Source organism: Heptranchias perlo, unplaced genomic scaffold (genome assembly GCF_035084215.1).
Source record: "Heptranchias perlo isolate sHepPer1 unplaced genomic scaffold, sHepPer1.hap1 HAP1_SCAFFOLD_750, whole genome shotgun sequence".
In the NCBI taxonomy this organism is placed as follows: domain Eukaryota; kingdom Metazoa; phylum Chordata; class Chondrichthyes; order Hexanchiformes; family Hexanchidae; genus Heptranchias; species Heptranchias perlo.
The window spans coordinates 38,854-64,347 of NW_027139783.1; the positions used below are offsets into that span (position 1 = coordinate 38,854).

General features: G+C 51.3%; 1 protein-coding gene across 1 annotated transcript; it reads left to right on the plus strand.

The window, feature by feature from the left end:
- The first annotated feature begins 2,504 nt into the window (after positions 1-2,504).
- Positions 2,505-23,717, plus strand: psmc3 (proteasome 26S subunit, ATPase 3). The gene is given in 16 exon segments (XM_067981502.1): positions 2,505-2,585; positions 3,283-3,408; positions 8,628-8,732; positions 13,375-13,392; positions 13,394-13,438; positions 13,727-13,810; positions 13,812-13,865; positions 14,313-14,399; positions 14,401-14,457; positions 15,482-15,511; positions 15,513-15,631; positions 16,268-16,364; positions 17,472-17,568; positions 17,571-17,616; positions 21,545-21,626; positions 23,413-23,717. Coding segments are annotated over 16 exon segments (1,212 nt in total). The 5' UTR covers positions 2,505-2,531; the 3' UTR covers positions 23,524-23,717.
- Positions 23,718-25,494: the final 1,777 nt, after the last annotated feature.

Consider the following 25,494-nt stretch of genomic DNA (forward strand, 5'->3'; position numbering starts at 1 on the left):
CTCTGGGAGTTTTTTTCTCTCTCTCTCATGTGTTAGAGAGTTAATCTCTGTCTCTGATAATGTGTAATTACCTGTCTGGTGGTTATTCTCTGTGTCTGATGTGTGTATAGCTGCCTGGGAGTGTTAATCTCTGTCTCTGATGGTGTGTGTTTACGTGGACGAGTGTTAATCTCTGGCTACAGGCGTGGTGCCTGAGGGTTGGAGGACTGCTAATGTTTAAAAAGGGAACGAGGGATAGACAGAGTAATTACAGGCCAGTCAGTCTAACCTCGGTGGTGGGCAAATTATTGGAATCAATTCTGAGGGACAGTATAAATCACCATTTAGAAAGGCACGGAGTAATCAAGGAAAGTCAACATGGATTTGTTAAGGGAATTGTAAACAATTTTACAACACCAAGTTATAGTCCAGCAATTTTATTTTAAATTCACAAGCTTTCGGAGGCTTCCTCCTTCCTCAGGTAAATGTTCAGGAGCTCCTCGAAGCCTACGCATTTATACATATAGAACAATACATGATGTTTACAGAATGCCCCTGCAACTGCCCGTTGCCAAGGCAATCACCGTGTTCAGACAGAGAGGTGTCACCTGCAGAACCCCCGAATACACATTCAACAAAAAAACAAACAGGAAAAAAAAAACAGAGAGAGGCAGAAGCCTCTGAAAGCTTGTGAATTTAAAATAAAATTGCTGGACTATAACTTGGTGTTGTAAAATTGTTTACAATTGTCAACCCCAGTCCATCACCGGCATCTCCACATCATTGTTAAGGGAAGGTCGTGTCTGACCAACTTGATTGAATTTTTTGAGGAGGTAAAAAGGAGGGTCGATAAGGTAGTGTATTTGATGTAGTCTACATGGATTTTAGCAAGGCTTTTGAAAAGATCCCACATGGCAGACTGGTCAAAAAAAGTAAAATCCCATGGGATCCAAGGGAGAGTGGCAAGTTGGATCCAAAATTGGCTCAGTGGCAGGAAGCAAAGTGTAATGGTTGACGGGTATTTTTGTGACTGGAAGGCTGTTTCCATTGGGGATCCACAGGGTTCAGTACTAGGTCCCTTTTTCTGGTATATATTAATGATTTGGACTTAAATGTCGGGGGCATGATTTAAGAAGTTTGCAAATGATACAAAAATTGGCCATGTGGTTGATAGTGAGGAGGAAAGCTGTAGACTGCAGGAAGATATCAATGGACTGGTCAGATGGGCAGAAAAGTGGCAAATGGAATTCAATCCGGAGAAGTGTGAGGTAATGAATTTGGGGAGGGCAAACAAAGCAAGGGAGTACACAATAAATGGGAGGATACTGAGAGGTGTAGAGAAAGTGAGGGACCTTGGAGTGCATGTCCACAGATCCCTGAAGGTAGCAGGACAGGTAGATAAGGTGGTTAAGAAGGCATAGGGAATATTTTCCTTTATTAGCTGAGGCATAGAATATAAGAACAGGGAGGTTATGCTGGAACAGTATAAAACACTAGTTAGGCCACAGCTTGAGTACAGTGTACAGTTCTGGTCACCGCATTACAGGAAAGATGTAATTGCACTAGAGAGGGTACAGAGGAGATTTATGAGGATGTTGCCAGGACTGGAGAATTTTAGCTATGAGGAAAGATTGGATAGGCTGGGGTTGTTTTCTTTGGAACAGTAGGCTGAGGGGAGATTTAATGTAAAATTATGACTGGACCAGATAGAGTGGATAGGGAGAACCTATTTCACTTAGCAGAGGGGTCAGTGACCAGGGGGCATAGATTTAAAGTGATTGGGAGAAGGATTAGAGGGGAGCTGAGATTAGATTTTTTTTTCACCCAGAGGGTGGTGGGGGTCTGGAGCTCACTGCCTGAGAGGGTGGGAGAGGCAGAAACCCTCAATTCATTTAAAAAGTACCTGGATGTGCACTTGAAGTGCCGAAACCTACAGGGCTACGGACCAAGTGCTGGAAAATGGGACTAGGCTGGATGGCTCATTTTCGGCCGGCACGGACACGATGGGGTAAATGGCCTCCTTCTGTGCCATAAATTTCCTATGATTTCTATTTCTATGATAGACCAGAGAAGCTGGGGTTGTTCTCCTTGGAACAGAGAAGGTTGAGAGGAGATTTGATAGAGGTATTCAAAATCATGAAGGGTCTAGACAGAGTAGATAGAGAGAAACTGTTCCCATTGATGGAAGGGTGAAGAACCAGAGGACAAAGATTTAAGGTGATTGGCAAAAGTGCCAAATGAACCATGAGGAAAAACTTTTTTACCCAGCGAGAGGTTGTGATCTGGAATGCACTGCCCGAGGGGGTGGTGGAGGCAGATTCAATCATGGCCTTCAAAAGGGAACTGGATAAGTACTTGAAAGGAAAAAATTTGCAGAGCTATGGGGATAAGGTGGGGAGTGGGACTAGCTGGATTGCTCTTGAATAGAGCCGGCGCGGACTCGATGGGCCGAACGGCCTCCTTCCGTGCTGTAACCTTTCTACGATTCTCTGTCTCTCTCTGATGGTGTGCGTTTTTTTTTGCAGGATGGAATTGGTGAAGAGGTGCTTAAAATGTCCACCGAGGAGATTGTTCAGCGCACACGACTGCTGGACAGTGAGATTAAGGTACAAACCCATGTCTGGTTCAGAAGTTCAAGGCCGCACCCGTATGGTGCTGCACCCTGGAGACCTGAAGACTCGCTCCTTTCCTTAGTCTGTGCTGAGCAGCTGATCTAAATGGGACAATGGTGGATGTGCTGCAATTGGCTTCAGCGCCCCTTGATTTAAGGGAAGCAGGGAGAGGAGGTCCTGTTCTGTGCTGGGTGACACCGATTGAAAAGTGCATGGGTGTTTGATGAGGAGAGGGTCAAATTCGGCTGTGATGCTCTCCACGGTGGAATAGCCTACCGTTATTTCCAATCCAGGTTCACACCTAGGCAGTGGGTACACGGTGGGAGCGCAACCGGGGGACGGGGTGGTGTGTGTGTGTGTGCTGACACAACGGTGTCTGTTAGGTTAGACAAATTTTTGATCAGCAAAGGAGTCAAAGGATAGGGAGAAAAGGCGGGAAAGTGGAGTTGAGGTAAAAATCAGATCAGCCATGATCTCATTAAATGGCGGAGCAGGCTCGAGGGGCCGAATGGCCGACTCCTGCTCCTATCTCTTATGGTCTTTGTAGGATGAGTGAGGGATTCTGTTTGAATTGACTGGTTTGTGTCTGTGGGGGCTCTGTGCCTGGTCCAGGGGTGAGGGGTTGTCTGTGGGCACAGTGCTATCCTCAGTGCTGTGCCTGGATTTGACCTGCGCTGTGTCTATTTGGCAGATCATGAAGAGTGAGGTGCTGAGAGTCACACATGAGCTGCAAGCCATGAAAGACAAAATCAAGGAGAACAGCGAGAAGATTAAAGTCAACAAGACCTTGCCATACTTGGTCTCAAATGTCATCGAGGTGAGTGCGTGAGGCAGTCTGATGAGTACAGGAGTGTCCTGCCCTGCACGAAGCTGTGTAAGGAGGCAGGGAGCCTGGCAGGCCTGGTGCCAGCACTGGGCTCGAGTCCAGGGTATCCTACATGACGAGACTCTGATTATATTGTACTGTTGGGAATGACACTGAGGTACTTTTGAACAAGTTACAGTGCAAGATCTCCTCAAATCTTGTACAAAGTTACATAGAAACATCTTCTTGCAATTGGGATGGACTACACCTGAACCATGCTGGGACCAGAGTTCTAGCGAATCGAATAACTAGGGAGGTAGACAGGGCTTTAAACTAAATAAGTGGGGGAGCGTCCCGGTGGAGAGAAATCTCGAATGCTAAAAAGAAAAGACAAAGAAGCAGTGCAGGAAAGTGATTGGGGTAAGGATAACCAGATTGTGTCAGGAAGGGACAGAGCGTACAAACAAAAGACAACAAATAGGGTCCGGGTAAGAAAAAATGGTAATAAGACAAATAGGGCCATAGTACAAAAAAATGTTAAGCTGTCTAAAAATGTTCAAAAGACAAATCTGAAGGTACTGTATCTGAATGCACGAAGCATTCGTAATAAGGTAGACGAATTAACAGCGCAAATAGATGTAAACGGATACGATATAATTGAATTATGGAGACATGGCTGCAGGGTGACCAGGGCTGGGAGCTGAATGTCCAAGGTTATTCGATATTTAGGAAGGACAGGCAAAAAGTAAAAGGAGGTGGGATGGCGTTGTTAGTAAAGGATGAAATCAGAGCAATAGTGAGAAAGGATATTGGCTCAGAAAATCAAGATGTAGAATCAGTCTGGGTGGAGTTAAGAAGCACTAAGGGGCAGAAAATACTGGTGGGAGTTGTCTATAGGCCTTCAAACAGTAGTGGTAATGTAGGGGATGGCATCAAACAGGAAATTAGAGATACATGTAACAAGGGTACTATAGTAATCATGGGTGACTTTAATCTACATATAGACTGGCCAAACCAAATTAGCAATAATACTGTGGAGGATGAATTCCTGGAGTGTGTACAAGATGGTTTTTTAGACCAGTACGTTGAGGAGCCAACGAGGGAACAGGTTATCCTAGATTGGGTATTGTGCAATGAGAAGGGGTTAATTAATAATCTTGTTGTACGGGGTCCTTTAGGGAAGAGTGACCATAACATGATAGAATTCTTCATTGAGATGGAAAGTGAAGTAGTCCAATCCGGAACTAGGGTCCTAAATCTAAACAAAGGAAAGTATGAGGAGTGAGTTGGCTATGATGGATTGGGAAGCTTCATTAAAAGGCATGACGGTGGATAGGCAATGGCTAACATTTAAGGAACATGAATTGCAACAATTATACATTCCTTTCTGGCACAAAAACACAAAAGGAGATGCGGCCCAACCAACATTAGTATTAGTAAAAAAAAAATAGTGCTGGAGAAATTAATGGGACTGAAAGCTGATAAATCCCCAGGGCCTGATAATCTGCATCCCAGAGTACTAAAAGAGGTACCCATGGAAATAGTGGATGCATTAGTTGTCATCTTCCAAAATTCTATATATTATGGAACAGTTCCTGCAGATTGGAGGGTGGCAAATGGAACCCCACTATTTAAAAAAGGAGGGAGAAAAAACAGGGAACTGCAGACCGGTTAGCCTAACATCAGTAGTGGGGAAAATGCTAGAGTCTATTATAAAGGAAGTGATAACAGGACACGTAGAAAATATCAACGGGATTAGACAAAGTCAACATGAATTTATGAAAGGGAAATCATGTTTGACAAACCTACTGGAGTTTTTTGAGGATATAACTGGTAGAATAGATAAGGGAGAACCAGTGGATGTGGTTTATTTGGATTTTCAGAAAGCCTTTGATAAAGTCCCACATAAGAGGTTAGTGTGCAAAATTAATGCCTTCTGTGTCTAGAAATCTATCGAGCTCCTTCTTAAATATATTCAGTGACTGGGCCTCCACAGCCTTCTGTGGTAGAGAATTCCACAGATTCACCATCCTCTGAGTGAAGAAATTTCTCCACATCTCAGTCCTAAATGTCCTACCCCGTATCCCGAGACTGTGACCCCTCGTTCTAGACCCCCCCAGCCAGGGGAAACATCCTCCCTGCATCCAGTCTGTCTAGCCCTGTCAGAATTTTATATGTTTCAATGAGATCCCCTCTCATTCTTCTAAACTCGAGTGAATACAGGCCGAGTCGACCCAATCTCTCCTCATACGACAGTCCTGCCGTCCAAGGTGGTAATATACTGGCATGGACTGAAAATTGGTTAACAGACAGGAAACAGAGAGTAGGAATAAATGGGTCTTTTTCGGGGTGGCAGGCAGTGACTATTGGGGTACCACAGGGATCAGTGCTTGGGCCCCAGATATTCACAATATATATCAATGATTTGGATGAGGGAACCAAATGTAATATTTCCAAGTTTGCTGACAACACAAAACTAGGTGGGATCGTGAGTTGTGAGGAGGATGCAAAGAGGCTTCAAGGCGATTTAGACAAGTTGAGTGAGTGGGCAAAAACATGGCAGATGCAGAATAATGTGGATAAATGTGAAGTTATCCACTTCGGAAAGAAAAACAGTAAGGCAGAGTATTATTTAAATAGTGATAGGTTGGGAATTGTTGATGTACAAAGGGATCTGAGTGTCCTTGTAAAGCAGTTACTGAAAGCAAACAGTTAGGAAGGCAAATGGAATGTTGGTCTTCATTGCAAGAGGATTTGAGTATAGGAGCAAGGATGTCTGACTGCAGTTATACAGGGCCTTGGTGAGACCACACCTGGCATATTGTGTGCAGTTTTGGTCTCCTTACCTAAGAAAGGATATACTTGCCATAGAGAGAGTTCAGCGAAGGTTCACCAGACTGATTCCTGGGATGGCAGGACTGTCGTATGAGGAGAGATTGGGTCGACTCGGCCTGTATTCACTCGAATTTAGAAGAATGGGAGGGGATCTCATTGAAACATATAAAATTCTGACAGGGCTAGACAGACTGGATGCAGGGAGGATGTTTCCCCTGGCTGGGGGGTCCAGAGCGAGGGATCACAGTCTCGGGATACGGGGTAGGACATTTAGGACTGAGATGAGGAGAAATTTCTTCACTCAGAGTATGGTGAACCTGTGGAATTCTCTACCACAGAAGGCTGTGGAGGCCCAGTCACTGAATATATTTAAGAAGGAGCCCGACAGATTTCTAGACACAGAAGGCATCAAGGGATATGGGGAGAGAACGGGAATGTGATATTGAGATAGAAGATCAGCCATGATCATATTGAATGGCAGAGCAGGCTCAAAGGGCCGAATGGCCTACTCCTGCTCCTATTTTCTATGTTTCTATGTAACGGAACAGCTCTCTCTTTCCCCAGTACTGGTGCTAGTGCCCCACGAATCGAGACCCACTTCTCCCACACCAATCTTTGAGCCACGCATTCATCTCCCTGATCTGATTTACCCTGTGCCAATTTGCTTATGGCTCAGGTAATAATCCAGAGATTATCACCTTTGTGGTTCTGCTTTTTACCTTAGTCCCCAGCTGCACAAACTCCCTCAGCAGTACCTTTTCCTTAGTCCTCCCTATGTCGTTGGTACCTACGTGGACCACGACAACTGGATCCTCCCCCACCCACTCCAAGTTCTTCTCCAGCCCGGGGGAGATATCCTTAACCCTGGCACCGGGTAGGCAACACAGCCTTCGGGACGCATGATCCTGGCTGCGGAGAACAGTATCTCTCCCCCTAACTATACTGTCGCCTACTACAATCACCTTCCTTTTTACTCCCACCGCCCCCCCCGCCCCCCCCACTTGAGCGGCTTTCTGGACCACGTTGCCGTGGTCAGTTTGCTCGTCCTCCCCGCAGTCCCCGCACTTGTCCACAAGGGTTGCAAGAACCTCAAATCTATTGGACAAGCTCCTGCAATACTACCTCCTGGATCCCTGTACCTGCCTCACTCGCACTCACACCCTACTGCCCCTGACCACGTGTCAATTCTAAAGTATTTAATCTAAGGGGTGTGGCGTGCCTCCTGGAGCAAAAGGTCCAGGTAGCTTTCTCCCTCCCTGATGTCTCGCAATGTTCGCAGTTCGGACTCCAGCCCCTCAACTCAGAGCCGAAGTTCCTCGAGCTGCAGACACTTACTGCAGATGTAGTCGCCCTGGACAGAACTGTCCACAAGCTCCCACATATTGCAGCAGCAACACATCTCCTGTTCTCCCATTATTTAATTTAATTTAGTGTTAATCAAATTATTTACCTAGTTTAATTAGATTAATTAAATTGTTTAGATTTTAAAATTTAGCTATATACTTTACGTTAACTTAAAGCTCAGCCCACAGTCACTACCAATCACTTGCATGCCTCACACTGCAGTTTTCTCTTGGTGCAGGTCTGCTGCTGCTTTTATCCCCGTTCTCGGTCTGCTGCTGCTCAGGTCCGCCACCGCTCTACGGAAAAAGTTAGGAAAAGCAAGGCAAAGGAGCAACTCCTTCCCCCGCTTCACCGAACTCCCACACTTCTCAAACTCTCCAGCTGCTCACTCTGTGCCTGCTGCACTCAGTGGCCTGTCATGACACCAGGAGAACTCCCCAGCTCTTCTTTGAATAGTGGCCTTGGGATCTTTTACACCTATCTGAGAGGGCAGACGGGGTTTAATGTCTCATCCAAAAGACGCCGCCTCCGATAGTGCAGCACTCCCTCATTACTGCACTGGAGTGTTGGGCCTAAATTTTGTGCTAAGGGCTCTATGGAGGGGCTTGAACCCAGACCCTTCAGACTCCAGGGGAGCGTGCTATCACTGAGCCAGGGCTGTATAAATGCAAGCACTATCAGCTCCTCAACTGAGCCCATGTGACGTTACCCTCCTCCTTCCAAACAAACAGGACTTGTGCAAAGACCCTGCATTATTTGGTCTCCAGTGTCATCGAGGTGAGTGCGTGAGGCAGTCGGGGTACAGGAGTGTCCCTCAAACACCTACCTCTGCCCTTCCCACCCCTCAGTTTCAGGATTCATCTGAAAGATGACGTCTCCGAAAGTGCAGCTCTCCCTCAGTATTGCACTGAAGTGTCAGCCTAGATAATGTACTCAGGATTTGGTAACGGGGTGGGAATGTACGATATGGGGAGTGGGGTTGGGGGTGTGTGGGGTTGGGAGATAAAAGTGTTGAATTACACTCACTGCCTCTCCGTTATTGTGTGTCTCAGTTACTGGACGTTGACCCGAATGACCAGGAGGAGGATGGAGCAAACGTTGATCTGGATTCCCAGCGGAAAGGGAAGTGCGCTGTGATTAAAACCTCCACCCGTCAGGTGAGGGGGCAAGGGGCTGGAGGTTGAAGTTGTGAGCTGTGCTGGTGTTTGGAGGATTGTGTCCCAATACTGAGGCGTGCTGAACAAGGTGGAACAGGAATACTGTTTAATTTTGCCACAGGGTATGGAACGGGTTGAGGTCCCGGGGTTGGGGGGGTGCATGAGGAACGGGTTGAGGTCCCGGGGGTAGGGGGGGGTGCATGGGGAACGGGTTGAGGTCCCGGGGTGAGGGGGTGGGGGTGCATGAGAGCGGGTTGAGGTCCCGGGGTTGGGGGGGGGGCGTTGGGGAACGAGTTGAGGTCCCGGGGTGGGGGGGGGGGCGTGGGGAACGGGTTGAGGTCCCGGGGTTGGGGGGGGTGCATGGGGAACGAGTTGAGGTCCCGGGGTGGGGGGGGGGCGTGGGGAACGGGTTGAGGTCCCGGGGTGGGGGGAGGGGGGCGTGGGGAACGGGTTGAGGTCCCGGGGGGGGCGTGGGGAACGGGTTGAGGTCCCGGGGGGGGGCGTGGGGGAACGGGTTGAGGTCCCGGGGGGGGGGGGGGGGCGTGGGGAACGGGTTGAGGTCCGGGGGGGGGGGGGGGGCGTGGGGAACGGGTGAGGTCCCGGGGGGGGGGGGTGGGGGCGTGGGGAACGGGTTTGAGGTCCCGGGGGGGGGGGGGTGGGGGCGTGGGGAACGGGTTGAGGTCCCGGGGGGGGGGGTGGGGGCGTGGGGAACGGGTTTGAGGTCCGGGGGGGGGGGGTGGGGGCGTGGGGAACGGTTGAGGTCCCGGGGGGGGGTGGGGGCGTGGGGAACGGGTTGAGGTCCCCGGGGGGGGGGGGGGGGCGTGGGGGAACGGGTTGAGGTCCGGGGGGGGGGGGCGTGGGGAACGGGTTGAGGTCCCGGGGGGGGGGGGGGGGGGGGGGGCGTGGGGAACGGGTTGAGGTCCCGGGGGGGGGTGGGGGGGGGGGGCGTGGGGAACGGGTTGAGGTCCCGGGGTGGGGGGGGGGGCGTGGGAACGGGTTGAGGTCCCGGGGGGGGACGGGTTGAACATAAGAACATAAGAAATTGGAGCAGGAGTAGGCCAATCGGCCCCTCGAGCCTGCTCCGCCATTCAATAAGATCAAGGCTGATCTGATCCCAACCACAAATCTAAAGAACACAAGAAGTCGGAGCAGGACCCGGCCACATAGCCCCTGGGCCCTCTCCGCCACCCACAGGGCATTCACCGATCCGAACTCAGCTTCATGTCCAATTTCCTGCCCGCTCCCCATAACCCCTAATTCCCTTTACTTCTAGGAAACTGTCTATTTCTGTTTTAAATTTATCTAATGATGTAGCTTCCACAGCTTCCTGGGGCAGCAAATTCCACAGACCTACCACCCTCTGAGTGAAGAAGTTTCTCCTCATCTCAGTTTTGAAAGAGCAGCCCCTTATTCTAAGATTATGCCCCTAGTTCTAGTTTCACCCATCTTTGGGAACATCCTTACTGCATCCACCCGATCAAGACCCTTCACAATCTTATATGTTTCAATAAGATCGCCTCTCATTCTTCTGAACTCCAATGAGTAGAGTCCCAATCTACTCAACCTCTCCTCATATGTCCGCCCCCTCATCCCCGGGATTAACCGAGTGAACCTTCTTTGTACTGCCTCGAGAGCAAGTATGTCTTTTCTTAAGTATGGAGACCAAAACTGTATGCAGTATTCCAGGTGCGGTCTCACCAATACCTATATAACTGCAGCAATACCTCCTTGTTTTTATATTCTATCCCCCTCGCAATAAAAGCCAACATTCCGTTGGCTTTCTTGATCACCTGCTGCACCTGCATACCAACTTTTTGATTTTCTTGCACTAGGACCCCCAGATCCCTTTGTACTGCAGTACTTTCCAGTCTCTCGCCATTAAGAAAATAACTTGCTCTCTGATTTTTTCCTGCCAAAAGTGCATAACCTCACAGTTTCCAATATTATATTGCATCTGCCAAATCTCCGCCCACTCACCCAGCCTGTCTATATCCCCTTGCAGGTTTTTCATGTCCTCCTCACTCTCTACTTTCCCTCCCATCTTTGTATCATCTGCAAATTTTGATATGTTGCACTCGGTCCCTCCTCCAAATCGTTAATATAGATTGTAAAGAGTTGGGGACCCAGCACCGACCCCTGTGGAACACCACTGGTTACTGGTTGCCAGTCCGAAAATGAACCATTTATCCCAACTCTCTGCTTCCTGTTCGATAACCAATCCTCCACCCATGCCAGAATATTACCCCCAATCCCGTGATTTTTTATCTTAAGTAATATCCTTTTATGTGGCACCTTGTCGAATGCCTTCTGGAAGTCTAAATACACTATGTCCACTGGTTCCCCTTTATCCACCCTATACGTTATATCCTCGAAGAACTCAAGCAAATTTGTCAGGACATGACTTCCCCTTCATAAAGCCATGCTGACTTTGTCCTATTAAATTATGCTTATCTAAATGTTCCGTTACTGTCTCCTTAATAATAGACTCCAAAATTTTACCCACCACAGATGTTAAGCTAACTGGCCTATAATTTCCAGCCTTCTGCCTACTACCCTTTTTAAATAACGGTGTTACATTAGCATTTTCCAATCTGCCGGACCTCTCCTGAGTCCAGGGAATTTTGGAAAACTATCACCAAGCATCCACAATCCCTACTGCCACTTCCCTCAAGACCCTAGGATGGAAGCCATCAGGTCCAGGGGATTTATCCGCCTTGAGTCCCATTATTTTACTGATTACCATCTCCTGAGTGATTTAATCGTATTTAGCTCCGCCCCCCCGAGAGTCCCCTGTTTGTCCAGTGTTGGGATATTCTTAGTGTCCTCTACTGTAAAGACTGAAACAAAATATTTGTTCAGCATTTTTGCATCTCCATGTTTCCCACCATTAATTTGCCGGTCTCATCCTCGAAGGGACCTATGTTTGCCTTAGCCACCCTTTTTCTTTTTATATAACTATAGAAACTCTTGCTATCTGTTTTTTATATTTTTTGCTAATTTCTTTTCATAATCTAACTTCCCTTTCTTAATCAATCCTTTAGTTACTTTTTGCTGTCTTTTGAAGAATTCCCAATCTTCTATCCTCCCACTAAGTTTGGCTACCTTATATGTCCTTGTTTTTAGTCGGATACTATCCTTGATTTCTTGACTTAGCCACGGATGGCTGTCATTTCTTTTACACCCTTTTTTCCTCAGTGGAATATATTTTATTTTGAAAGTTGTAAAATAACTCCCTAAATGAACACCACTGCTCATGTACCGTCTTACCCTTTAATCTATTTTCCCAGTCCACTTTAATCAATTCCGCTCTCATACCATCATAGTCTCCTTTATTCAAGCTCAGTACGCTTGTTTGAGAATCAACCTTCTCACCCTCTTAATTGGATATGGAATTCAACCATGTTGTGGTCGCTCGTTCCAAGGGGATCCTTAACTAGGACATTATTAATTAATCCTGACTCATTACACAGGACCAGGTCCAAGGTTGCCTGCCCCCTTGTAGGATCAGTTACATACTGCTCAAGAAATCCATCCCTGATGCACTCAATGAACTCGTCCTCAAGGCTGCTCTGCCCAATTTGATTTGTCCAGTTAATATGATAATTAAAATCCCCCATAATTATGGCTGTTCCCTTATTACATGCCCGACTATTTCCTGATTAATACTTCTTCAAGCAGAGTTGCAACTATTAGGAGGCCTATATACTACGCCCACTAATGTTTTTTTTCCCTTATTATTCCTTATCTCCACCCAAACTGTTTCATTATCTTGATGCTTTGTCCCAATATCATTTCTCTATTACAGTGATCCTTCCTTTATTAACATAGCCACCCCACCTCCCCTTCCTTCCTGCCTGTCCCTTCCTGATTGTTAAATACCCTGGCATATTAATTCCCAGTCGTTGTCACCCTGCAGCCATGTTTCTGTAATGGCCACAAGATCATACCCATACGTAGTTATTTGTGCGTTAACTCGTCCATTTTATTACGAATGCTACGTGCATTCAGATAAAGAACTTTCAAATCTGTTTTGTGACGCTTAGTTCCTGCTTTTTCCTTTTTTAACACTTTACCTATTACTCCATACCTTCTGTCCCTTCCTATTATGCTTTCCTCTCTCTCCCTGCTCAGGTTCCCAACCCCCTGCCACTTTAGTTTTAAACCCTCCCCAACAGCACTAGCAAACACTCCTCCTAGGACAGCGGTCCCGGCCCTGCCCAGGTGCAGACCGTCCGGTTTGTACTGGACCCACCTCCCCCTGAACCGTTTCCAGTGTCCCAGGAATTTGAATCCTCCCCCTTGCACCATTCCTCTAGCCACGTATTCATTTGAAATATCCTCCTATTTCTACTCTGACTAGCACGTGGCACTGGCAGCAATCCTGAGATTACTACCTTTGAGGTCCTATTTTTTAATTTACCTCCTAACTCCCTATATTCTGCTTTTAGGACCTCATCCCCTTTTTACCTATATCGTTGGTGCCTATGTGCACCACGACAGCTGGCTGTTCGCCCTCCCCCTCCAAAATGTTCTGTAGCCGCTCCGCAGGTTGAGGTCCCTGCTGTTTTGAGGATTGGAAGCTGGTGCGTCGGCTAGTTTTGGATGAGCCGCGATTTAACCGTGACTTCTGTGTGTTCCGCAGACCTACTTCCTGCCGGTGGATTGGACTGGTCGATGCCGAGAAGTTGAAGCCTGGTGATCTGGTGGTGAGTGTTTAGCCCGTCATCTCTATTTGTTTATCCGTGCCCACCCCTCATCTTCTCTTCCTTCCCCTCTCTATTTTGGCAGACGATCTTGGAAATGCATTGAGAGTGGATTTAACCTTTAACCTTTCCGTCATGCATTCCGACTGCGTGTGTTGGCTGCCCGCGTTGTCGAGTGGGTGGGTTTGTGAACGGCCGTCGACCTCGGTTGTGCGATGCCTGGTGGAGCAGTGACCTTCGTTGTGTCTGTCTGCGTTTCCGCTGTGTAATCTCCAGCCTTCTTCCTTCCAGGGTGTGAACAAGGATTCCTACCTGATCCTAGAAACTCTGCCAACAGAGTACGACTCTCGGGTCAAGGCCATGGAGGTGGACGACGCGACCGACTGAGCAGTACAGTGATGTCGGGGGCCTGGACAAGCAGATTCAGGAGGTCAGCAATGCCTGTTGCGTTGGAGTGTGACGTGTACGCGGGGGGGGAGGGGCCCAGAGAGGGGCCATGTGTCGTCAGAGGAGGGCGGTCCCTCAGTGGGAGGGGTGGTGTGAAAGAGCTCCCAAATTCAGAAGTTGATCCCTATGTGCTGCTGATTGACTCTCACTGATGTTTTTGTGTCGGCCATCGTTTCTTGGTAACTGGACGTACGATCCTGAGCTTGGTCTGAGGGAGAGACACCTGGGCACAGCCTATTACTAAATCACATATGCAGGGGCCATTTATTGAAGGGGAGGGTTGCAGTCAAAAGGCAGCGGCTTGTAGCAGAGGTAGCTGCAGTGCATCGTGCTGATCGAGGAGTTCGGTGTGTGCGTGAGCCTGTTGCACTGATCCTTTTGACTGTAATGATCTTGACGTGTGTGTCTCTCTCTCTCTCTCTCTCTCTAGCTGGTAGAAGCCATTGTCCTCCCCATGAATCACAAGGAGAAGTTTGAGAACCTGGGGATCCAGCCTCCAAAGGGTGTACTGATGTATGGGACCACCAGGAACAGGGAAGACCTTGCTGGCCAGAGCCTGTGCTGCACAGACCAAGGTGAGTGGCAGAGAGCAGTCAGCCTGTGTGGAGGAGAACGGCAGGAACTAGCACCCTTGGCCTAACTGTATGTTCCAATAATAATAAGTTTGACAGTGACACCGAAATGTTTTTGCAGTTCTTTGCTTCACACTTGATTCTAGCTCATTATTAGACCTCTTCGACACAAGTGAAATTTGTCTGTGGCTGACTCGGGTTAGGCAGTGCCAGCAACTTGTGGGGAGTCAGGTCCCAGCATGAACCTACCCATAGTTCAACACCAACCTATCTGTCTCACTCAGAGGCCATGTGGATGGCTGTTGTGAGAAATGGAGCAGTCACATTGGTGCAGGAAGAGGGCACTCTACACAGCTTAAAGCACACTCCTGGGACAGTATGAGGGAGCTTTACTCTGTATCTAACCCGTGCTGTACCTGCCCCGGGAGTGTTTGATGGGATAGTGTAGAGGGAGCTTTACTCTGTATCTAACCCGTGCTGTACCTGCCCTGGGAGTGTTTGATGGGACAGTGTAGAGGGCTTTACTCTGTATCTAACCCGTGCTGTACCTCCCTGGGAGTGTTTGATGGACAGTGTAGAGGGAGCTTTACTCTGTATCTAACCCGTGCTGTACCTGCCCTGGGAGTGTTTGATGGGACAGTGTAGAGGGAGCTTTACTCTGTATCTAACCCGTGCTGTACCTGCCCCGGGAGTGTTTGATGGGACAGTGTAGAGGGAGCTTTACTCCTGTAGCTAACCCGTGCTGTACCTGCCCTGGGAGTGTTTGATGGGACAGTGTAGAGGGAGCTTTACTCTGTAGCTACCCGTGCTGTACCTGCCCTGGGAGTGTTTGATGGGACAGTGAAGAGGGAGCTTTACTCTGTATCTAACCTCTGCTGTACCTGTCCCGGGGAGTGTTTGATGGGACAGTGTAGGGGGAGCTTTACTCTATCTAACCCGTGCTGTACCTGCCCCGGGAGTGTTTGATGGGACAGTGTAGAGGGAGCTTTACTCTGTAGCTAACCTTTGACCGGTCTCCTCTCCGTAGGCTACGTTCCTAAAGCTGGCAGGGCCACAGGCTGGTCCAGATGTTTATTGGTGATGGTGCGAAGCTGGTTCGTGATGCTTTTGCCTTGGCCAAATAGAAGGCTCCGTCTATCATCTTCATCGATGAGCTGGATGCCATCGGAACAAAACGGTGAGCTAACCGATCGCCATTTGTGGAATTTCAAACCAGCTCCATGTCAGCACCGTGTTATTGGGGTGAGGGAGAGAAAGTGCCTGTGTCCTGTTGCCTGGGGGTGGGGGGAGAGAAAGTGCCTGTGTCCCTGTTGTCTGGGGGTGGGGGGAGAGAAAGTGCCTGTGTCCTGTTGTCTGGGGGTGGGGGGAGAGAAAGTGCCTGTGTCCCTGTTGCCTGGGGGTGGGGGGAGAGAAAGTGCCTGTGTCCTGTTGTCTGGGGGTGGGGGGGAGAGAAAGTGCCTGTGTCCTGTTGTCTGGGGGTGGGGGGAGAGAAAGTGCCTGTGTCCTGTTGTCTGGGGGTGGGGGGAGAGAAAGTGCCTGTGTCCTGTTGTCTGGGGTGGAAGGGAGAGAAAGTGCCTGTTGCCTGTGGGGGAGGGGGTGTGAGTGATGGTACCATATTATGGGATGGAAGGAGAACATCAGTGGTGTGTTCGGTAAGGGCGGAAATATTTGCGGGGCATTACCGGAAGTGTCCAATGTTGGCATCTTGTTATCTGGGAGGACTGAATGTTGGTGCTGTGGGAGAGGCGGTGCAATGTCAGTATTACTGGAGGAGTATCGGTGGGTAACATTTGGGTTCTGTCGTCTGTTGCAGGTTTGATAGTGAGAAGGCTGGTGACCGGGAGGTTCAGCGAACAATGTTGGAGCTGCTTAATCAGCTGGATGGCTTCCAGCCAAATACCCTCGTCAAGGTGAATGCAAGTGTGGAGCAGTGGCTTCCTGTGTTGGGAAAGTGTCCCCTGTAAATACTGGCGTCCCCCTGGGCGCCCCCTGTAAATACTCGTGGGTTCCCTAGGTCCTCTCATGGACCCCCTAGGGTTTGGGCACGCTGCTTCTATGTCTGTGTATGCTAAAGACCCCTCTGTTGCAGAGCTCAGGGTGAACATTCACCTTTGCATTAATGCCCGGCCCTTCGCTTGTCTCTCGGGTAGGGGGGGTGCAGGCTTGCCACAGGTTCCGTTCTCAGTCTGTGCTGAGTTAGTTGGTCCCGACTGGTTGTGGTTACTAGCCGTAACAATGGCCTCAGCACCCCTGAGCTGTGAGCTTTGAGGATTTGATGGGAAAAGCTCTATAGAAAGGCCTTGACAGTCTAAAGGTTCATGACCGCAGCCAAAGCAATGGGTTATTAGGTTCTATTCCAGGACTATTCAATATAAAACACCACGCAGCATTTTGTCTTTGTGTAGAGCACCTGTAGAATACTGTGTCCGTTTTGGTCCCCTCGCATGGTAGGTGATAGAGGGGCTTTGACCTGAGTTACTCAGAAAGGCTTAAGAATTTGGATCGAGGAATATAAAATAGTTTAAGCACCAGATTGTGTTCCTACTGATAAGATTATTTCAGTTTGAGAGATTGGGGAAGGCAGGGTCAGGTATATAAATGACACCGGGGAGGGTGAGGTTAGACGCTGGGTGGCTCTTCTTTTCCCAGACCACTGGGACAAGTTGCCGACTCCCTGCAAGCCTTCAAAGGAGAGCTGGACCAGTTCCCAGCTGGGGCGGAGATCAGGTCTAATCGAAAGCAGCTGAAACACCAGGTAATATAAACACGGTCAGTGTGGTGTCCTGGGCCAGGTTCAGTCGCCTGAGCAGGTCGGAGAGGAATTTTCCCTCATTGGCCATGGGTTTTATCTCTCCCAGGAGATTACAGGCCTGCTGCTGCTGCTGGGGGAGGTAAGGTCTAAACACAGAGCGTGACGGCGTGGGGCAGGCTTGATGCAGCAGTTGCCTGTATCTGTGCAGCCCTTCTCTGATGTTGGGGCATGGGTTGGCTGACCTTCTCCCCATTTGCCTCTGCAGGTGATTGCTGCCACCAACCGGGTGGATATCCTGGATCCGGCCTTGCTGCGCTCCGGCAGACTTGACCGGAAGATCGAGTTCCCGATGCCCAACGAGGAGCTCGGGCGAGGATTATGCAGATTCACTCGAGGAAAATGAACGTAAGGTGAGGGCAGCCGTCTTCAGTCTGTGGGCAGACGTGACGTCGGGGGGGAGGGGCGGAGGGGTCCCGGTGGTCAGCCTAACCCCCCCCCGCACCCTCCCCAGGTCCCACTGAATCCTGTGTCGTGCTGACCTGAGGAGCCAATCTCTAGCTATAACCAAATATGTAACTAGGAGCTTGTAGGTACACGGGGGGGCCGGCCCGTGTAACTGGGTGTGGGTACACGGGGGGCCAGCCTGCTGTGACTCTGATCTGCTATTCAGTTGTTTAAATTTTAAGGTAACTTTGTCTAGCCTATAGCCCACCCTCCACGCCTGCTACCACCTGCTGAGTTTATGACTGTCCTAGGGGTCCCACTGGTTTTTCAGCTTTATTTTGCTACCGTGCGGTTCCTGGCCAGCAATTCACTCTCCTGGGCTGGAGTCCATTTCTCTGCCGCTTCTTATAGTGACCTCCAGCTTGGCCACCCTTTTTCTGCCCCGCTATCGGCTCTCACCTCCTGGCTCTTCATCCCCACGGAAATACCTCCAGCAGTGCGTCCTCCGATACTCTACCCTTCAAGTAGCTTCTGGACTCGCTCGCCCTCCACACCTGTCTCCAAACCTCAGTTCATCAAAACTCCAAGGAGACTCCACCCGATCTAAGTCAGCCTTATCCCACCACATGACCTCTGACTTTAACTCTGGACTCCCTCCTATTTTCTCCTCTCCATTCCCTGTTTATTACCAGGATCTATCAATCCTTATCTTGCTATGTAACCACGCCGATGTAACTTGAGTTTCCCTGTGTCCATTCCAGTGCATGTTTTAGCTGCTGCTCTGGACCCGAGACCATCACTTCGATTCCCCCCCTTTTTCTTCTTTCCTCTTTACCTCTCCAAGAACCCTCTCTCCTGTCATCACGCTCCTTTCATTTCTCGCCTCAAGTATTCTGCCTTCCCAAATCTGTACCCCAACCCTTCAGCACTCCTCGACCTTCCTATTCTCCTGCTGCCGTCTCAGGCTTGACTCCCTCTTAGATAAGCCGATAGCTTCTCTCTGTGCCTCCCTTGGCATCCTCCGAAGGGCCCATCGAGGAAGGAGGCAGCGACGAGTGCCGAGCAGCAACCCTAACTGCTCCATCCTACTCTCTCTCGCCAACTTTCCCGCCAGCGTGCCCTTTGGGGGCTAATCTGGCCAATCTCCTTCCCGTCCCACTCCCCACTCCCAGCGCTGACCCCGTGGACTCTGCCAGCGGATCAGCAATCACCGCCCCTCTCCGCAACTCCCTCCAGAATGTCCGTTCACTTGTGAACAAGGCCCTGTCCATCCATGAGCTTATTGTGGACGATTGCATCGACCTCATGGACTTGACTGAAACTGACTGACCGATGATGATGATGATGATGATGATACCTTTCCCCTTAATGAAGCCTCCCCGCCTGGTTATACCTTCCACCACCTGCCCCTCCCAGACCCGGGCTTTTCTCACCAAGTACCACACCAAGTTTCTCACCGAGATACCTTCACTGCTGTCCTCCCTCAGCCTCTGCACCGAGCGACTTCTCATCCTCAGTGAGTTCGACCTCCATCTCAGCTCATCATGCTCTCTCTCCTCTGAGTTCACTGTCCTCCTCCTCCTCCTTTAATCTCCCCTCCCCCTCCCCCCCCCCCCCCCCCCCTCCTCTACCTTGCCATCTCACATGGCCTTTCCACTCTCATCATGTCAATCGCAGATAAGGCCATCTCTGATCACTTTCTTGTATCCCTCTCCACCCAGATCCCCCTCCCCCTCCCAACCCACTTCATTCCGTGCCTGCCTCTGGAAAAAACTCTTCCCCCCAGGTCACTTACAACGGCACTTTCAGATTCCCAACTGTCCAGCCTTTGGCCCTCCATTCACCACGACATTTCTGCAGCTACCGATCTGCTCCAACATACCCTCACCTCCATCTTTGATGCCCTTGTCCTATTAAAACATAAGAAAGAGGTGCAGGATTGGACCATACGGCCCCTCGAGCCATTAAAACCTTTACTCTCACCCTGGTCATTCCCCCGGTACGGCCCTCATCTCCGCTCCCTTAAATCCAAGGGACGAAGATTTGAATATTTGTGGTGGACCTTATGCCCTCTCCGAGCTCATCTTGGCCATGAGACCCCATCTGCTGCTCCCTCGACCCTATTCCCACCAACTGCTGACCACCCAACTTCCCGTCCTGGCCCCCTGTGTCAGATGATATTGTTAACGGTTCCCTCTCCTCAGGTACTGTCCCCTCCCCTTCAAATCTGCTGTCATCACCCCTTCCTCAAAAAAAACACCCTTGACCCCTCTGTCCTTGCAAACTACCGCCCCATCTCCAACCTCCCTTTCCTCTCCAAATCCTTGAACGTTTTGTCGCCTCCCAAATCCGTGCCCATCTTTCCCCAACTCCATGTTTGAATCCCTCCAATCAGGTTTCCGTCCCTGCCACAGTCCTGAAACGCCCTTATCAAAGTCACAAATGACATCCCATGTGACAGTGACCGTGGTGAACTCTCCCTCCTCATCCTTCTCCACCTGTCTGCAGCCTTTGACACGGTTGACCACACCATCCTCCTCCAATGCCTCTCCTCCGTCGTCCAGCTGGGTGGGACTGCCCTCGCCTGGTTCCAGTCTTATCAATCCCGTCATAGTCAGAGAATCACCTGCAATGGCTTCTCTTCCCACTCCCGCACCGTTACCTCTGGAGTCCCCCCGAGGATCTATCCTTGGCCCCTCCTATTTCTCATCTACATGCTGCCCCTCGGCGACATCATCCGAAAACACGTCAGGTTCCACATGTACACTGACGACACCCAGCTCTACCTCACCACCACCTCCCTCGACCCCTCCACTGTCTCTGATTTGTCACACTGCTTGTCCGATTGGATGAGCAAAAATTTCCTCCAGTTAAACATTGGGAAGACTGAAGCCATTGTCTTCAGTCCCCGCCGCAAACTCCATCCCTCTCCCCGGCCACTGTCTGAGGCTGAACCAGACCATTCGCAACCTTGGTGTCCTATTTGACCCTGAGATGAGTTTCTGACCCCATATCCACTCCATCACCAAGACCCCCTACTCCCACTTCAGTAACATCGCCCGTCTCCGCCCCCTGCCTCAGCTCATCTACTGCTGAAACCGTCATACATGCCTTTGTTACATCTAGACTGGACTATTCCAATGCTCTCTATCCAAAACTCTGCTGCCCGTATCCTAACTTGCACCAAGTCCCGTTCCCCCATCACCCCCTGTGCTCGCTGACCGACATTGGCTCCCGGTCCAGGCACACCTCGATTTTAAAATTCTCATCCTTGTTTTCAAATCCCTCCATGGCCTCGCCCCTCCCTATCTCTGTAACCTCCTCAAGCCCTACAACCCTCCGATATCTCTGCGCTCCTCCAATTCTGGCCTCTTGCACATCCCCGATTTTAATCGCTCCACCATTGGCGGCCGTGCCTTCAGCTGCCTAGACCCCAAGCTGTGGAATTCCCTCCCTAACCCTCTCCGTCTCTCCGCCTCTCTCTCCTCCTTTAAGACACTCCTTAAAACTTACCTCTTTGACCAAGCTTTTGGTCACCTGTCTTAATATCTCCTTATGTGGCTCGGTGTCAAATTTTGTTTGATAATCGCTCCTGTGAAACACCTTGGGACATTTTACCACGTTAAAGGTGCTGTATAAATGGGATTGTTGTGTAATTGGGTGTGGTTACATCGATCTGGGCTGTGTAACTGGGTGCAGGTACACTGAGTTGTGGTTAATACGGTTAAGGTGTGTTGGTACAGTCACCTAGTTAATAACTATTTATTGATAGCTCTCACATTCGGGTGTGATTGTACAGTCACCTAGTTAATGATGGCACTTGCATTAAGGTGCGGTGGTTCATTCACCTAATTAATGACTGGTTAATGTTAACTCCCTGTTATTTCTCCGCAGTCCTGATGTGAACTATGAGGAGTTGGCTCGATGCACCGATGACTTCAACGGAGCTCAGTGCAAGGCTGTGTGTGTGGAAGCAGTGAGTATAACTCCCGGAGATCGGGCACCGTGTGTGGGTGTAGATAGAACTCCCGGAGATCGGGCACCGTGTGTGGGTGTAGATAGAACTCCCAGGGATCGGGCACCGTGTGTGGGTGTAGATAGAACTCCCGGAGATCGGGCACCGTGTGTGGGTGTAGATAGAACTCCCAGGGATCGGGCACCGTGTGTGGGTGTAGATAGAACTCCCGGGGATCGGGCACCGTGTGTGGGTGTAGATAGAACTCCCGGAGATCGGGCACCGTGTGTGGGTGTAGATAGAACTCCCGGAGATCGGGCACCGTGTGTGGGTGTAGATAGAACTCCCAGGGATCGGGCACCGTGTGTGGGTGTAGATAGAACTCCCGGAGATCGGGCACCGTGTGTGGGTGTAGATAGAACTCCCGGAGATCGGGCACCGTGTGTGGGTGTAGATAGAACTCCCGGAGATCGGGCACCGTGTGTGGGTGTAGATAGAACTCCCAGGGATCGGGCACCGTGTGTGGGTGTAGATAGAACTCCCGGAGATCGGGCACCGTGTGTGGGTGTAGATAGAACTCCCGGAGATCGGGCACCGTGTGTGGGTGTAGATAGAACTCCCGGAGATCGGGCACCGTGTGTGGGTGTAGATAGAACTCCCGGGGATCGGGCACCGTGTGTGGGTGTAGATAGAACTCCCGGGGATCGGGCACCGTGTGTGGGTGTAGATAGAACTCCCGGGGATCGGGCACCGTGTGTGGGTGTAGATAGAACTCCCGGGGATCGGGCACCGTGTGTGTGGTTACCTGGAGTTCGGTGATTATATCGGACCCCTCTCAGTGGGGACCTGGAGTTCAGTGACGATGACGGACCCCTCTCAGTGGGGACCTGGAGTTCGGTGACGATATCGGACCCCTCTCAGTGGGGGCCTGGAGTTCGGTGACGATGACAGACCCCTCTCAGTGGGGACCTGGAGTTCGGTGATGATGACAGACCCCTCTCAGTGGGGGCCTGGAGTTCGGTGACGATGACAGACCCCTCTCAGTGGGGGCCTGGAGTTCGGTGACGATGACAGACCCCTCTCAGTGGGGGCCTGGAGTTCAGTGACGATGACAGACCCCTCTCAGTGGGGACCTGGAGTTCGGTGACGATATCGGACCCCTCTCAGTGGGGGCCTGGAGTTCGGTGACGATGACAGACCCCTCTCAGTGGGGACCTGGAGTTCAGTGACGATGACGGACCCCTCTCAGTGGGGACCTGGAGTTCGGTGACGATATCGGACCCCTCTCAGTGGGGGCCTGGAGTTCGGTGACGATGACAGACCCCTCTCAGTGGGGACCTGGAGTTCGGTGATGATGACAGACCCCTCTCAGTGGGGGCCTGGAGTTCGGTGACGATGACAGACCCCTCTCAGTGGGGGCCTGGAGTTCGGTGACGATGACAGACCCCTCTCAGTGGGGGCCTGGAGTTCAGTGACGATGACAGACCCCTCTCAGTGGGGACCTGGAGTTCGGTGACGATATCGGACCCCTCTCAGTGGGGACCTGGAGTTCGGTGTCATCGATCCAGTTATTAACAGTGGCCTGCCTGCCTTCCACATAAATCTCTCCAAACACCACAAGCGGTGCTGCCTGTTCCCTTTGCCGGACCGCGTCCTTGGCTTGTCCTGTTGGAATCCCACACTGAGCGCACCCTGGTGATGGGGGCAGGAGGCTGAGTTCACAGCAGGCCCCTCCCCCACTGTGGATTGTGAGGCTCCCCTCGGTTGCTCAGCTGGTTTTCTAATGGTGTTTTTTTTAATCTGACAGGGCATGATTGCTTTGCGCAGAGGGGCGACAGAGCTCACACACGAGGATTACATGGAGGGCATCCTGGAGGTCCAGGCCAAGAAAAAGGCCAACCTGCAATACTACGCCTAGAACAGAGGGGGCGCCGAGACTGGGGAGGGGGGGGAGACAGAGACTGGGGTTGGGGGGGGGGAGAGGAGAGGGGGCGCTGAGACAAGAGGGGGCATGAGGAGGGGATCTTGCTGGTGTACCATTGGGGCCTGTGCTGTACATGTTCAATCGCTGCAGTTACATTAAATAAAGTGATTTGCTTTTTTCCACATTAATTGAGGTGTCCCCTCCCCCCCGCCCCCCCCACTGTATGTGGAGTATCTGCGATTATCCACGCACACACATATGATGTCAGTGCACAAAGCCTCCTGGGCAGGGGGGGGGGGCAGCATTAACCTAATCAGGCTCTTGGGCAACATTAAACTCTGATTCTGTGGGAATGCAGATGGTGACTAATGTTCAGATGGAGTAAGGGAGGTTACAGTGAATGACAAGAATGTCATCTGATGGGGGTCTGTGGGACCCCCCCCCCCCTCTCCCGGGGTCTGTGGGCCCCTCCTCCTGGGGTCTGTTGGTGGTGGGGGTCTGTGGCCCCCCCCCCCCTCTCCCGGGGTCTGTGGGCCCCCCCTCCCGGGGTCTGTTGGTGGTGGGGGTCTGTGGGACCCCTCTCCCGGGGTCTGATGCTGGTGGGGGTCTGTGGGACCCCTCTCCCGGGGTCTGATGCTGGTGGGGGTCTGTGGGACCCCTCTCCCGGGGTCTGATGCTGGTGGGGGTCTGTGGGACCCCTCTCCCGGGGTCTGATGGTCATGGGGGTCTGCGGGGCCCCCTCTCCCGGGGTCTGATGGGGGTCTGCGGGGCCCCCTCTCCCGGGGGGTCTGCGGGGCCCCCTCTCCCGGGGGGTCTGCGGGGCCCCCTCTCCCGGGGGGTCTGCGGGGCCCCCTCTCCCGGGGGGTCTGCGGGGCCCCCTCTCCCGGGGGGTCTGCGGGGCCCCCTCTCCCGGGGGGTCTGCGGGGCCCCCTCTCCCGGGGGGTCTGCGGGGCCCCCTCTCCCGGGGGGTCTGCGGGGCCCCCTCTCCCGGGGGGTCTGCGGGGCCCCCTCTCCCGGGGGGTCTGCGGGGCCCCCTCTCCCGGGGGGTCTGCGGGGCCCCCTCTCCCGGGGTCTGATGGGGGTGGGAGTCTGTGTTACAAAGCTGTAAAGCAGCAGGACTGTTTCAATGTGAACACGTGCGTCAGTGAGACAGATGGTGTTGGGAGTGTTGTACTGGGGATGATTGAGGCAGAAACCAGCTGCCATTTGGTGTAACTGGCAAATCGCTCCTTGTTGGCACAGGACTGATTTCAGTTTTAGACACATTTATAAATAGACCTAAAACAGAATTCGCTGGGATCCAGTGGGTCTATCAGTGGCAACAGCTCAGTCTCTCTGATCTCACTTCTGAGTCAGCACCCTCCGGAATAGACTGGGTTCCTGTTGGTGTAGGATCTGTGCTGTGTGTACTCTCACACTCAGACTCTGAGGGCCATATGCTGGAGGGTCGGGGAAGTGTGATGCTCGACCTCTGTGACTCAGACACAGTGAGGAGCTGATCCTTTGCGTCTTTTGCTGATTTGAGAATCTGCCAGTTCCTCCAGGGGACATTAGACTATCTCCATCATCATTTCTATTGCTCAGCCTCACACTTCCTACTTGTACACTGCAGCTTGTAGTGAGTCTGGTTCAGGTCACACTGTCCCAACGGTGCTGTTACTGTCTAACCCCCAATCCCCCAAACTCCCCTCGGGATCCAGTGCTGTTACTGTCTCTGTAACCCCCAAACTCCCCTCGGGATCCAGTGCTGTTACTGTCTCTGTAACCCCCAAACTCCCCTCGGGATCCAGTGCTGTTACTGTCTGTAACCCCCAAACTCCCCTCGGGATCCAGTGCTGTTACTGTCTGTAACCCCCAATCCCCCAAACTCCCCTCGGGATCCAGTGCTGTTTCTGTCTCTGTAACCCCCAAACTCCCCTCGGGATCCAGTGCTGTTACTGTCTCTGTAACCCCCAATCCCCCAAA